The sequence below is a fragment of the Pleurodeles waltl genome, chromosome 2_2 (assembly GCF_031143425.1).
Source record: "Pleurodeles waltl isolate 20211129_DDA chromosome 2_2, aPleWal1.hap1.20221129, whole genome shotgun sequence".
In the NCBI taxonomy this organism is placed as follows: Eukaryota; Metazoa; Chordata; class Amphibia; order Caudata; family Salamandridae; genus Pleurodeles; species Pleurodeles waltl.
Window position 1 is genome coordinate 511,176,096 of NC_090439.1, and position 15,136 is coordinate 511,191,231.

At 41.3% G+C, this 15,136-nt stretch overlaps 1 protein-coding gene across 2 annotated transcripts in view; it reads left to right on the forward strand.

The window, feature by feature from the left end:
• LAMA3 (laminin subunit alpha 3) overlaps positions 1–15,136 on the forward strand; it is a 933,952-nt gene that overhangs the window by 212,366 nt on the left and 706,450 nt on the right. For both annotated transcript variants that reach the window (XM_069220025.1, XM_069220026.1), the window contains exon 3: positions 13,905–14,022. In XM_069220025.1, the coding sequence (XP_069076126.1) occupies positions 13,905–14,022 (118 nt within the window). The remainder of the gene's footprint in view (positions 1–13,904; positions 14,023–15,136) is intronic.

Genomic DNA, 15,136 nt, shown 5'->3' on the forward strand with positions numbered 1-15,136 from the left:
ACTCCACAGCTCACCTTGGAACACCATTACAATACCTCTCTAAAAGAAATATCTTTGCCACCAGAAAACTTCAAGTGACTCCTTTTAGTAAAGTCAATGCAGGTTTTCAAGCCCCATTGTATTTGCAGATTTACCAGTTGCCCACATTTGCATGTCTTTAGGGAAGGAGACTGGCCTTTTCTTATCTGTCTGCCCCTCCCTCCCTCAGAGCACAGGAGACCCCCTGCCTTCCAGCCCAGCTGGGGAAACTCCTCTGCCAGTAATTTCGCCCTGCCTCCGTTGCCCTTTAGGTGAAAGGCTAAAATTACGGACAAATGCCGTCTGTTAAAGCTTTCATCACGGACAGCAGGGCGAAATTACGGACAGTCCGTGAAATTTACGGACGGGTGGTCACCCTACCACACAGCGAGCTTTCATCATTAAGGCGAGTATTGTTCACGTCACTCTTTTTCTTTTTACAGTGAAAATAGCTATCGCTCATGTTCTACTACTCACCCTTTCCCTTTTTGTCCGTTTTTCCTCCGCATCCTGCGCGCTACCCTTAATGTTTATTCGACCATATTTTCGTGCCTTCGTTGAGCAATTCCACATTGGCTTTTACCCCAGAAAAATGTCAAGCTTTTTGAATGTTTTGTATGCATTTATATATTAAGCACTGGTCTAATATTACGTTTGGTATTCAAACATAAATTATAATTCGAGGGAGCATTTTTAAAGCGCGGGGACACATTGGTGGTGTGTGTGCCCTCTTATGTGCGAATGAAAGACCATAGAATTCAAGCAGTGTGCTAAAATTACGAAGAACTGGCTTTTGTGGCACTTGTTTGGATACCTTGTTTGCTGGTGTAGTAAATGCAACTTTTTAATGTAACTGACCTCAAATAACTTTGTACCCGTACGTACAAGTAGGCACAGGAATCTCAATCGGGCAGTCTGTGTTTTTTGGCAATCCGCAGTAACATTTTAGTGCTGCCGGGCATGCTCCTGCACGGCAAGTAGGGCACAGCCCAGGCCGGCTGGCACTGGGTGTTGGCGCTGCGAGATGTCATTTAACTACGCCAAAAAAGGCGATGGAATACACAAAATGCTGTCCAGGGGCCCTCGACTGGGCACACAGCTTTAAATCTGCCATATAAATCTATCTCTTAGTATTATTACTTTACATCTTGTAGTAATTATGTGGTTTTGTGAAAAGTCTCACATGCCAGGAGTTTCACATTAATGTACAGCAACGCAAAGAACTGTTTGGGAGTTTTTGCTTGAGCAAGACTTGCTGTGCTGACTGCAGCAGGAGTTTTATTTTGATTTCATTGATGAGCTATCTTACAGTGGATCTGAAAGCGCTGATGGACGTGAAGCTAGGGAATTTTTAAATGAAAAGAAAACAAGAAAACTGGAGGTATTTTAATGATGAAACTACTAAGCAAGCCTGTTCTTAGCATAGCAGTTGTTGGAAGAATGTTAATATTTAATTATAAATTCGTTGACGTTGCTTTTAGAGTAAATTTGTCGACATGTATGGAGACACCGAATTGTGTGCCACATCTTACCTCGAGGACACATGACTGTGGTTACTGTATGCGCTGGTGTATGTCTTGTCTTATGTCACTGAGGATGGAAATGTGTTATTTTCTTGATGTTGTGTTGTCAGAGGATGATAAAAGTAAAGATGGTCCCTGTAACAAATTTGTTTATTGATTGAGGGGGGTGAAACCCTACTCAAGCAACAACCACAATCCTTGCTGGGTGGACCATTCAGTCACTAAATTAACCTGTGCGTGGCTAATGCTGATCTGTGCTCACCTCCCCAGTGTACTGACCCTCTGAGCTGACAAGCAGTCCCCTGAAAAGAGACCAGGCATCAGAATAGACCTGAAAGTTGGCTGACTGAGAGGATAAGCAGAGGCTGCTCTGATACAAGGCCTGTGGCACCCGGGGCGGGCCCAGAATATAGCAACAAACCAGCCGCCTTTGGAGTGCAGGCGAGGGAGAGTGAGCAACGAGAGCAGCTGGGCAGTGGTGGCACCCGAGTGAAAGACCCAGGTGCCAACGCTAACTACTCGAGACCCACTGCAGAAACAGGAGCAATGCGACAGCGGCCCTGATATCCTTCCAGCCCCTAACAGGTGGAGCAGTTAGGGGTGGCTGCACAGTGTGGTGGGTGGAGAACAGTTAGAGCCTGGAGGGGATCAAATTAACAAAAGAGATAGGTCTATAATTTTTACATGTTGAAAGATCCTTACCATCTTTGGGGATTAGGCAAATGAAGGCATCTTGAAACATCCCTGCTGCAAATTTATCAGTAATAAAGAACCGATAAAGATCATACCCTGGATCTTTCCATTTTTTAATCATGTTCATTGCCTGAAGGATTTCGTTACTGGTAATTCCATCTTCGAGAGGGGAGAAATCAATAAATAAATTGTGTTCTTTAAAGATAGGAGCTAAGCATTCTGTGGGAGAAGTTGAAGAAGGTTATATAGTAGGTGTATATAATTTGGAGTAACAGTGTTTAAATTCCTCTCAGATCTCAGAATCTTTAAAAAGTGAAAAATTATCATCTGTTATTGTGGATTAAATTTTAATGAACTTTGTTTTTTGGCCGCCATAGTATTTTGCGCTAGATCTAAGTAAATATGTTGCTGCATCTTCAATAGAATGCTTGTTAAATTGAAATATAGTTTTATTCAGTTCATCAAGACAGGATTTGTATTTAGTAGAAGAATATAAGTCCTCTTTTTTTTAATATTGTTTATTTCCTAAGCTTTTTAAGGATTTAACTTCTGTTTCTTTTATGAAATTATGAAGGCCCTTGCTGATGCTTTAAGGAAATCCCACATAATTTGAAAATAAATATCTGAATTATTATTTAACAGGAAAAAATACTGTGTGAACGTAATAAAATTTGGAGTAAACTGGTTTTCTGATAAGAGGGAATTATTAAACCTCCATCTGTTAGAATGGTCGCTAACAGGTACTCAAACAAGATCTACGATAACTGGAGTGTGATCAGGTATGAAGACTGAACCAATCTCTTTTTTCAAGAGATGTGAAGATACAGATTTAGAAATAAATAAATTATCTTTTTGGATTGGGAGAAGAGTACTGGGGAAAAGAAGGTATATTCGCTCAATGTTGGATTACAAAGTCTCTAAGCATCTACCAGAGATCTTTGCTTCATTGTTGATACAAATTGTTACTGTACAGTGGGAGGAAAAATGTAACTGGAGAATGATGGTCAATAAAGGGATCCATGACCAGAATCCAATCACCACCTAAAATTAAGTAATCACATGAAATGCCCATTGTGCACGCGAATAAGAGAAAAAATGCTGTATATGATGAGAATCAAGAAACAAACTATATAAAGTATAAACACAACTATAAAAGTAAAAGAGAGCATAAAAGAAGTGAGAAAGAAAAAAGAAAGATTTGAAATGTCAAGACAGAAAAAGATGGAGAAAAACAGTGAAGTACAATACAAAAAAATAGAACAAGTAAAACATACCTGCGTACAAAAAAATAGGTGGCGATGGTGGAACCACTGGAAGAGGTGACATGATAAGGATCCCGGGCAGGCCCCAAGGGGAACCACACCAATGATACAGAAATGGGTGAGACCACTACATAAAGGCGATATATGAAGGCAAACACCTCGGGGGGAGAAAAGAGAAACAATGAGGTACTAAACAAATTATGTATCATTATACTAAATAATCCCAATCAAACAAAAATCCTAAACAAACAGCTTAATATTAAGATAAAGTATTGTTAACTAAATATCATATGAGCCAGAAGATATAAGGGTCAAAAAGGCAAGGATCAAAGAATCTCAAAGTATCCATTTGTTAATTTTGACAATTATCCAAGAATTTCTGTAATACAGATGGATCTTCATATGTGGTAGTTTTGTTCTTATAAGTAACTTTGAATAGACAAGGATGAAAAAGCACAAATCAAACATTCAGAGAGGGTAGAGCAGAATAAATTGCCAGAAATCTTTTCCTATGATCCTGTCACAGTGTCATTTCCTCGGGATCTGCACGTTGCTGAACAAAAGGCCCACCTCCCGGCGTCACCAACTCAGAAAGCTATTATAGCACAGTTATGATGAAGCCAGGCGGGGGAAGGGAATTAGGGTAGGGAACTGCAGGGAGAGAGATCTGAAAAGAAAAGGTTAGAACAAATATGCATATACTCATTCATAGCAGTATAACTCATCAGTAGACTCTTGAATAAAGGCGTCTCCGTGATGTCAGATTGAGACCCCTTTTGAAATGAGGGCGAAGCCCCTTCTTTGAATCATGGAACAAGAACAAACTACAACCTCTGAACCAAGAGATGACAAGAGCTTTGGACTATGGTCATACTCTGAATATCAATCCTGTAACAACTATGCATTCATAACATAAACGTTTGATCACAGCCTAGAAATTCTCAAAGACTTAAATATGCTTTTCACATATTATGCTTTCCAAAAAACAATGAAACTATAATTTGCTTATCTCTGAAAATGCTTTCACATTGACAACCATAGGCCTGAAAATTTTACTCTTTGAACTTGAAGCGCTTTCTTCGTTGGGCAGAAGCACCTTGTTTATTGTTCATGAAGAGCTTTGATTATTATACATGAAGCGCTTTGTTTCTTAGGCCAGAAAGCGCTTTCACTTGTCTTATCTGAAGCGCTACGCTCGTTATGCTAAGGGGCGCTTTACTCATGTGGCCTGAATCACTTTGATTGTTGTGCCAAGGGCGTTTTACTCATGTGGACTGAAGCACTTTGATTGCCGTACCAAGGGCGCTTTACTCATGTGGACTGAAGCGCTTTGATTGCCGTACCAAGGACGATTTACTCATGTGGACTGAAGTGCTTTGATTGCCGTGCCAAGGGCACTTTACTCATGCGGACTGAAGCGCTTTGATTGCGGTGCCAAGGGTGCTTTACTCATGCGGACTGAAGCGCTTTGATTGCGGTGCCAAGGGTGCTTTTCTCATGTGGACTGAAGCGCTTTGATTGCCGTGCCAAGGGCACTTTACTCATGTGGACTGATGCGCTTTGATTTCTGTGCCAAAGGCGCATTACATGTGTGTCCTGAAGTGCTTTGCTCGTTGTGCTAAGGGGCGCTTTACTTCTGTGCTCCGAAGCGCTTTGATCGTAGAGCCAAGGCTGCTTTACTCTGAAAACTGAAAACGCTTTGTTCGTTGTGCTAAGGGGCGCTTTACCTTTTGGAAGTAACAACTCCCTTCAAGATTGGACTCATCAAGATCTTACCACTACGAGTACGACCTACTCATATCTGAATTCACCATGGAAACAAGGATACTCCGATTTGCTGTCAATCTGCCATGCAGGAAATCTGCTCTTCTTCAGAGGAACCCAGACGAGGTCTGACTGCATCAAAGTCTTCAAAATACTGAGCAACATGCTTGGGTGAGGCTGGGCTTTATAGGCCTGCCACACCCCAAAGATGTTTGCTGCCTCTAAAAACATAGGAATTGTAGTCCCTTCATAGAATAGCACTGATAAGTGCATCTTGTCCACCAATGTAATGACCCTGCAGCTACATGAGCTTTACCACAGGGCAGACGACGCTGATGACCACTTTTAGAACAAGAGGGGATGACAAGTGGTGCGCATGAAGTGCCGCAAATCCGCGCAGCTGAGTTTCGTGTTGGGACCTGGACCGCGCACAGCCTTATTCCTGACAGATGCACTGTGGATTTTACCAAATCTTTAGAAAAACACAGATTGGAACCAGATTAGGTAATTCGACCTTTAGCCTTAATTGCTCTAAGAACTTTCAGTAAATCTGTATATTCCAAAAAGAAATGTATACCTCCTCTTGGTTTCAGTAGTGAAGTTGAAGTACGAGGACTATGTCCAAGTCTATGGGCTCTTGTTGAGAGAGGTAGACTCTGGCATATCCAGATGTTTGGAAAGAATGGTTTGAAAAAATGCAAGAGGATCTGAACCGTCTTGACTCTCAGCCCGACCATAAATACAAAGGTTATTCTTCCTGTTGCGATATTCAAGATCTTCAGCCTGTTTTTTGAGGTGTGCAATTTCAACCTGAAGTTTTTTTAATTCTTGGGAAACATCTTGTAAGTCACTAACTCTTCGTTCCACCTCAATGACTTTATTGTCCATCCAAGACCATTTGCCATCCAAACTTTGAAGACGTTGATTTGCTTCCTGCATGCAAGGTTTAAGTGATCTTATTTCTTCAAGTAGTAGCTCCACTAAACTGGAACAGAAGGTTTAACTGGGTACGGGGAATCTTTTTTTAACTCTATTGTGAGTTGAGGCCTTTGAAAACAAACCCCTCTTCCCAAATAGTTTGGGGCCACCCAAAGCATTGTTTGGAGAAGGCAAAATAGTAGTATCCTGTTGGGTAGGCAATGTATCAGCCATTTGTTCCATTTTATTAAGTTGTGAGAGATGGAGACGCTGCTTGTGGTATTTTACAAAGGTTGCACTTAAACCTTGATTAGGTAGTTCTTCCCATAGTAGATCAAGTGAAAAAAATGGAAGGCAGAAAGGTGGTAGCCTCTGAATAGGAGAGCCAGACGTTGACTAGAGTAATATTCACAAAGTTGGAAGTGTGTTGAAAAATTGAATACCATAGCCGATAAAATAAACTGAAATGAGAGCTTCCTGAAGGAAAACAATCAGTCAAAAAGCCAAAGAATGTATTGTGAGCAATATATTTGTCATGTATTACTCACATTGCAAATAAGGGAGATTAAGGGCCTGATTACAACTTTGGAGGAAGGTGTTAATCCGTCCCAAATGTGACGGATATACCACCCACCGTATTACGAGTCCATTATATCCTATGGAACTCGTAATACGGCTGGTGGTAAATCCATCACATTTGGGACGGATTAACACCTCCTCCAAAGTTGTAATCAGGCCCTATATCTCTATTTAGACATGCATCAAATCTTTCCCCGAAAGTGACAAATTGCGATCATTTAGTAAAAACAACGCTGCCGACAGTTGCTGGTAAATACCTCAGTAGAAAGCCTTCAAAATGGGATCTGCTGTGCCGATGTGTGACCACCATTGTAGAAAGTACTCCTTTTTGCCCTGGACACCCCCAAACTTTTTGGACAGATACTGGTGGTTACTGACTCTTGGCTGTGCCCTGGGTACTGCTTATCAGTCCCAGGGCCAGTCCTCTGTGTAAAGTGGATTTGTATGCAAATTAGGCTAATTATAATTGGCAATATTAACCTACCTATAAGTCCCTAGTATATGGTAGGGCATGTAGGTTTAGGGACCCCAGCATAGATAGTGCATCCATAGGTGCACTGCTGAGGTGCCCAGTGTCATTTTAAATGCAGGCCTGCCTTGCTGGCTGCTTTTAAACTAAAGTTACATGCAAATTTGACTTTGGAATTAAAAGTACCTCCAAAGTCTTAACCTACCTTTTGTTTACATATAAGTCACCCTAAGGTGTGCCCTATGTGCCCCTAGGATTAGGTGCCATGTAACTACAAGCAGGGACCTTATTAAAATAGTTTCATAAGCCCTGGTGAGGTAAAACAGCAACATTTGTTTTTCTTTCATTGTAGTAAATGGCTTCCATAGGCTAGAATAGAGGGACTCTGTTTTAATTTATAAAGTCCCCTTAGTTGTCATATATATCAAGTTTGGTATCAAATTAGTGTTATAATAAATCCCGCATGGTACAATTGTTGTATTTAATATAACTTGTTCAGGTAAAGAGTTTTTAACTCTTCCTAAAAAGTTGCCAACTTCAGTTCTGTAGTGCTCTGCTCTGGTTGGCCAGCCTGCCTTGATGAGCTGTGATGTAGCCTGGACTGAACACAAATAGATGTGGCAGGGGAGGAGAACTTCCCTCTGCAGATGGAGAAGCAGGAAGGGGGAGGGCTGCCAAACTGGTCTTCAAAGGCAGGAAAGGACATTTGGAGCAACCCAGCACCTCCCTCACATCCTGCAAAACCATACAATTAGGTGTCCCCTTGATTAGATTAGGAGAGGGGTGTGTTTAGGATTTTTAGCCACACAAGTGGATGGGCTCAGCCAGATGTAATCTCCGAAAATCATTTTCAGCCATGAGGAATTTTTGAGGAACGTTGCTCCCTGGGATTCATTTTTGCCACACTTCCCAGGAAGTGGTCATCACAGGGGGAAGGACCCTGCACCTGATTGGAGAACCTGGACCCTCTTGTTTTTCACCCAGGAACAAGGATAAAACTGGCAGACCTGCACCCAGCCACACCTCAGATCCCTACAAGGAAGAACTACTGCAAAAGTAGGACTGCCCTGCTGGACCCCTGGCCTGCACCTGGACACTGCACTCTAGAAGACTGCACCAGCTGCACACTTAGGCTTCACCACAAGAAGGACTTTACCTGGCTTCAACCGGTTTAAGGAGAGACTCCCTGTTTGCTACAGGTGAAAAATTACTAACCAGAGTCCCCTACACCAACTCCTGAAGAAACTGACCAGCTGACCACTGTCTAGTGGCCAATTTGGAGTTTGTGCCAGATGCATTCTGGCAGTTGTAGTCCGCATCGTCAAGGAACAACTCAGAACTTCTGGAACCTTGGGGTGAGCTGTGGACCTCAAAAGAACCTTAAAAGAACATCTGGGAGAAGATCCAGAAGTTTGGAGAACTTTTGGAAAAAAGCTCCATAAAGGGACTGACCCGCCATGGCAACTCTAGCTGGCTTGCCTCAACCGCGACCCGGCCTGACTTGCAGGTTTGTCCAGATGAAGAAAATCTCTGAAAAAGTGACTACGTCTAAACGTAGAAAGTTGACTGGGACCTCCCAGGCAGTGTATCCGATGAGGGCTCCAAGGACGTCAGATCAAGAGTCAGGTAGTCCGAACGTAGAAAACGCCATTGAGGGCTCCCATGATGCGTATCCGAGGAAGACATCCAGGAGGTCGGACTGGACTGGCGACTTGGTCCTGCTGAGGAAAAACTTCAAGAAAACCACTAAGTCTGAAGGTAAACTTTTGACCGAAGCCTCCCGCTTGCTGTAGCCAAGCAGGGCTTCATGGCGGTCGGCCTTAAACTTTGACTTTGCTGTGGTTGATCTGCAACCAGATGACCAGATTGGCGCTATTCATTTCTATGTGCTAGAAAAACATTAATAACTCCAGTTCCCTTTATTAGGTTTTATTTGTTTTGGTGTCATTTTAAAGCTAAAAATGTTTCTTATTTTTATAAATCGGTTTTGGTTTTGGATTTTCTTGTTTCCTGTGTTTTATTTAATTACTGTTTTGTGATACTTGAATGCTTTGGCCTTTGTCTCCTAAGTTAAGTTTTATCGGTCGTTGCCAAGCTACCAAGGATTGAGCTGGGGTTAATTTATTGAGACCTAACTGAACATAGCCCTTACCAGTAATCCATTTTACAACAACCATCATCCAGAAAACACCACGTTCTGCAAGCAAAGGTCGCTCCAGCTGAAGGCGACGAGGTCAACGTGCCCCCCATGTGACCTCATGGCATAGCACCACCACTGGGAAGGCAACCACGTGTCAACCTCTCATTTCCTCTCCGGCCGCCGCAAAGCTCCCTTAGCGTGAAGCCATCTTTAGTCAGCGCAAAGCCATGCCAACAGTACCACTTTTGAATAAAAAATAATCCCACACATTTTCTTTAACTGCAAAAATTACAAGTCAAATGTGTCTCTCATGTTTGTATAATGCTGGAATCTACATTGATTTTGGAATTATAACTATGACACTTACTATCATCCAGCTCTCATTAAAATTCCCTCTCCCTGAATGGGTTCTATAGAAGTTCAACCTACATATCTCAGTGTCAGGTTCCTGGTGCACAGACCCACTGAAATCCCTCACTATCCCCAATCTACTGTGCGAATGATTAATTGAAATGAGCCATTCATTATAGCATTCCGTGGAGAAACAGAGAAGAGAAAAGACTAGCCTAAAGTTCATTCTCATGCTGGACTGGAGCAGTGCCAAAGGCATCATTGGTAGCAGTATGGTCATGTACTGCACCTGCTGCAATGAAGCAGGAAACCAATGATGATTACGTGGTACTGTTTGATGGAATATAACAACAAGACTCAGGCTCACCAGTTTCTGCAGCTGCGCGGAACCCCCTTCAGGATAAGATACCAGGAGGAGGCCCTTGGACACTACCACGAATCCAACCAGTCAGAAGATGAGGAAGCAAGAAAGAGAGAAAGCAGATAGCCAGAGGCATAACAAAAATACATATAGACAATAGAGAAGAGGAATGGAAACATAAGGGTGCCAGGGAATGGAAAGTAAAAAAAGTTACAAATGTGAGGGAACAATAAAGGGTGTAAGCTAGTACAATACAGAGAGTCACAACAACTGCATGTTTCCAAATGTTCTCTTCATGTTTATTAGTTCCTTACATATTGGCTCAACCAAATCTGCCTGGTAAGTGTCTGAAAACAAGGAAGTGACTAAACCCTGTAAGCCAGTACCTAGGTTAGCTGTCTAGTGTTTGAGTACTCACAGTTTAAATGGTCCCATTCACCAAAGTCTATAAGCACGACTTGTCCTACGCCTGATCCAATGCCTCAGAGAAGATGGAAGCCTGATACCCTAGATCTCCCCTTCTGTTGCTGTTCACTTGTAGAGTGTGTCCCTAGTTCTCATCTGTGGTATTTAATATTTAAATTGATCTTTTTTGGGGTGTTCCTTACTTACCAAAATCATGACATTAAGTTGTGCACTGAAGAAACTCATCTGCATTTGAGCTACACCTGAAGATTCTATCCTCCAGTACCATTTACTGTCTCAAGTCTTTCCTCATACTACGACTCAAACTCCACAAAACTGGTTTCATACTCATTGTCAAGAGCACAGTTTACTTTCATATTTAGAATGTTTCGCCCTTATTTGCAGCATGGGCACATCACTCCAATCTGGCATTGGCACTCACTCTACTTCAAATAACACATTCTCAAGAAAAGTAATCTTTGACTGTTAAGTGCAACTGACTTCGGTGCTGCTATCCAGGTCATAGCCTGGAGCTCCTAGATTTGAGTAATAAGACCTTTGCAGGTATTCCTAATAGAGCTCTAGATTTCATTTATTCATTTTGATACCCCCTTGGGCATTCTAGAATTGGTAAATAACATTTAAAGTCAAATACAGAAACACTGGTTGAGGAGGAAAGAGAAATTTAAAGAGTCTTCTTCTGTAGTGACAGTATCAACCTCTAAAACATTTACACATTCTCAAGGCTTTAGAGTCATGTAAGTATACCATTGTCACAAGAAACATTAGGTGTCCAAATTGATTTTGCGGTATCTTTAGTTCTTTACACATGTGCACATGATGGGGCACTGCAACTCAGTGGCATATTTTACAGAAACATCTTACAAAAATGTTCAATAAGTAATTACTAGTAGTGTGGCAAATTTGTGAGGAAGTAGGTGAAAAAACTTCTTGTGATTATAGAGGGTAGTATACGTTTGCACAAGTTGTTAGTCTACTAATTAGCAATTTTATGTTAGTTTTATGTATGGTTCTAATAAATGAGTAAGGGCAACAAAGTACTTTGGTAAGTGAATGAGTCCTGTATTGTCTATCGGCACACAAAAGCCTATTAAAAGATGTTTTCCTCATAGGAACATTGAGTGAGAGTAACATAAACAGGTCAGGGAGTCTGGGAGCTATTTACCATTTTGTACTCTTGCTTGAACAGAAATATGTGACCTCGCTTTACTCCAGTGCAGATCCTAGAGTGTTGAGAAGTCTGTTTTCTCATCAGTGTTGATATTTGTCTAGTAAAGGGTGTGGCAGAGAAGTTTAAATGTAGTTACAAAGAATGTAAGCTTTGATGTGTTTCAGGCTAGTGGTCATTACATAATCGTCTGATGTGAGTGACCTCCTTATTTGGAAGGGAAGGACCAAGTGTAAGTGTGGTCTTAAACTCTATTCTGTTTGTCTTTGGATGTATTGGTTGTGTGATATCTACCATTTGTGTTGACATCTATGCTTCCATAGTTGGCTTATTTTGTTCTGGTGTATTGATTTAAGTTGTAAAAAGGTGTGTGATGATAAAAGGTATATAGATACGGCACATTTTTGACACAGATTCTCTTCATGTCTTGTTAAGCCCACTGTGATATATCCTACATTAGGATATCAGTAAAATTTATCAGTTTGTACCATGTGCCATGCAAGTCTTATTACCATGAAAACTAATGTATATATGAGAGCCAAGAGACTATGGCCCTGATTACAAGTTTGGCGGTCAGCTTTGCCGACCACCAGACCCGTGGTGAGGAGACTGCCGTCGAAGTGGTGGTCTCCCCATCAGCCCTATAATGTCTTTCCCACTGGGCTGACAGGCGGGGACCAAGGTTCCCGCCCGTCAGTCGAGTGGGAAAGGTGCAGCAGTGTTGGTGCCGGCTCATAATAGAGCCAGCGGCAATGCTGCTGCATGCAGGGGGCACCATCACCCTTGCAATGTGCACGGCCTGCACAGCAGAGAGTGCGTGTTTTGAGGGTGCTGGGGAGGGGGCCCCTGCACTGCCCATGCCACAGGCATGGGCAGTTTAGGGGCCCCTCTGTGTCCCCCAGCACCTGTTCTCTGCCAGCCTTTTCATAGCGGTTGTACCACTATGAAAAGGCTGGCAGAGAATAACATTGAAATCAGCAGGAGGGCGCTGAGTTCAGAGCCTCCCTGGCTGACTACAATCTGCACCGCCGTCATCCCAACAGGATCAGAGATCCTGGAGGGGACGGCAGTAGGTTGGCAGGTCTGCCCGCCAACCTCGTAATGTGGCATCAGACTGCCACAACCGCGGCTGTCGGACCGCCACCGTGAGTCTGACGGTATGTTGCCTGCCAGACTCGTAATAAGGCCGTATTTGTAGTTATTACATGAAAAGAACAGGTCATTTGGGCAATATATATATATAATTTGTCTCACACTCTGGACACAGCTGTAATGCATTGTATCCCATATATATAAGAGAAATGAACCAATAATATATATATATATATATATATATATATATATATATATATATATATATATATATAAAAAACATATCAGTTTGGTTAACACATTGTGTCATATTTCCTACTAACCTTATTATATTACATTATAGTATGCATAAGGAAAGAGAGATTCCATACTTCATCATAATGGCAATTTAAGCAATACGGAGCCCAGCCTTAAAGTCACCACAGTACTGACATGCATACATCCGATCCGGGAAGTGAGAGAAGCTCCTTTCTAGCTCCCATAAAAATTGTCCTCCATAGAACTGCAAGACCCAACTAAAGGAAAATGCAGACATGATCACTTAACACTAAGGTTGATTGATCTGCATTAGCTTCCCCTTCAAGAGAGACCATCATATTTACAATAGGTTTTCATGTCTACAAACTAATGATGACAAAGTCACTGTTATGTACTGATGCACATTTATTGTAATGTACTCCACTAACTCAGGAAAATAAATACTAATTAATCAATCATTAGTAATTTACATATTGGAGTAGGAGTGACCTACACATGGAGTAAGCTGTTCAGATTCCCCTGAATACTTGTGCATCAGCTTATAGGCTTAAAAAAGTCATTTATCTTTAAATGATATTGCAATATTATTTTGTGTTGTATGTGGTATTGTTTTGAAGTGGTTTCTTTCCCAGGTTTCTCTTCTAAATGGTTTGAGGAATCTATCTTGTAAAATAATGCAAGATGCAGGACTAACCTACTAAATTATAATGCTACATATATTTTAAATTCCTAAAATAATAGTTGAAAAGTAAAATATGCCATTCATCAAACTGCAAATATTCGGTTTTCACCTGATACATGAACCTAGTTCTGTATATGGTATTTAGGTGCTGTTTTTTTTATTGCATGTCTGATCTTTCTTGAATGTATTTTGTTCTTCAGTTTTTCCATGTTGCCTACGTCCTCATCAAATTTGCAAATTCCCCTCGTCCGGATCTTTGGATTCTGGAAAGATCTGTAGACTTTGGACAAACCTACATGCCCTGGCAATATTTTGCTCGTAAGTACAATAAGCATTCATGTAGTCGATACTTTGGTATGATCAATGGACTTGAATACAGTTATGACCATTTATTTTATCAACAATGACAGGGATCTTTGCAACAGCAATTTTTATTTCCTCTGCAATTTTCATACTTCTGCCTTACAGATATGTAACAGTATTCATGAATTAAACAGTGTTCCAGTTTAAACCCATGTCACTTTTTCTCTGCACCTGTGAGTGTCATGATGTGTTGTATTATTTTGAAACGCATGAGTTTAAAGTTAAATTATTTGAATATCTACAATAGATAACTTTTATCTTTGACCTAGCTGCATGTGTTTCATATACTAATTTCATGTGGAAAAAATAATGTCTACATATTTTGTATTTCTATTGTACAAACCCACCTAAAAATTAACAGAGCAATTTTGTTGTAAATGTCAAATAGTAATTTCCCGTAGGAAATTGTACTGTTGATTTTGCAAGGAGGAGCAGAACAGTGTCATTGGGGAGATGGTGGTTCTTCCTGTGTGCTTCACAAAAAAGGGAGGGACAAGGCTCTACATACTCTGTGATCCTTCTCCATAATCCCATAGCTCTTGTGTATTGTTAAACTAATTTATGTTTTTATTATTGTGCCTGTGTTGGAAATTTCCCTTTTGCAGGGTTATCCCCAGATTTATGTTGCCTTCTTCCTCCTATTTTTTCTGACCTGTTTTTTGTTGTCTTTCAGACTCTGGGCACTTAACCACTGCTCATCAGTGCTAAAGTGCAAGTGTTCTCTGTCCGAATTGGATTGGTGAATGGTTACTCCATGATTGGTATATTTGATTTACTAGTAAGTCCCTAGTAAAGTGCACTGTGTATGCCCAGGACCTGTAAATCAAATGATACTAGTGGGCCTGCAGCATTGATTGTGCCACCCGCATGAATAGCCCTGTAAATATGTCTCAGACCTGCCACTGCAGTGTCTGTGTGTGCAGTTTTGAACTGTCAGTTCGACCTGGCAAGTGCACCCATTTGTAAGTTTGAAAATGTCACTTTTAGAAAGTTAGCATTTTCTTGCTTAGCCATTCTGTGCACCTGCCTGGCTGTGGAATGCACGTGTGGGTCAGACTGATAGTTGAGC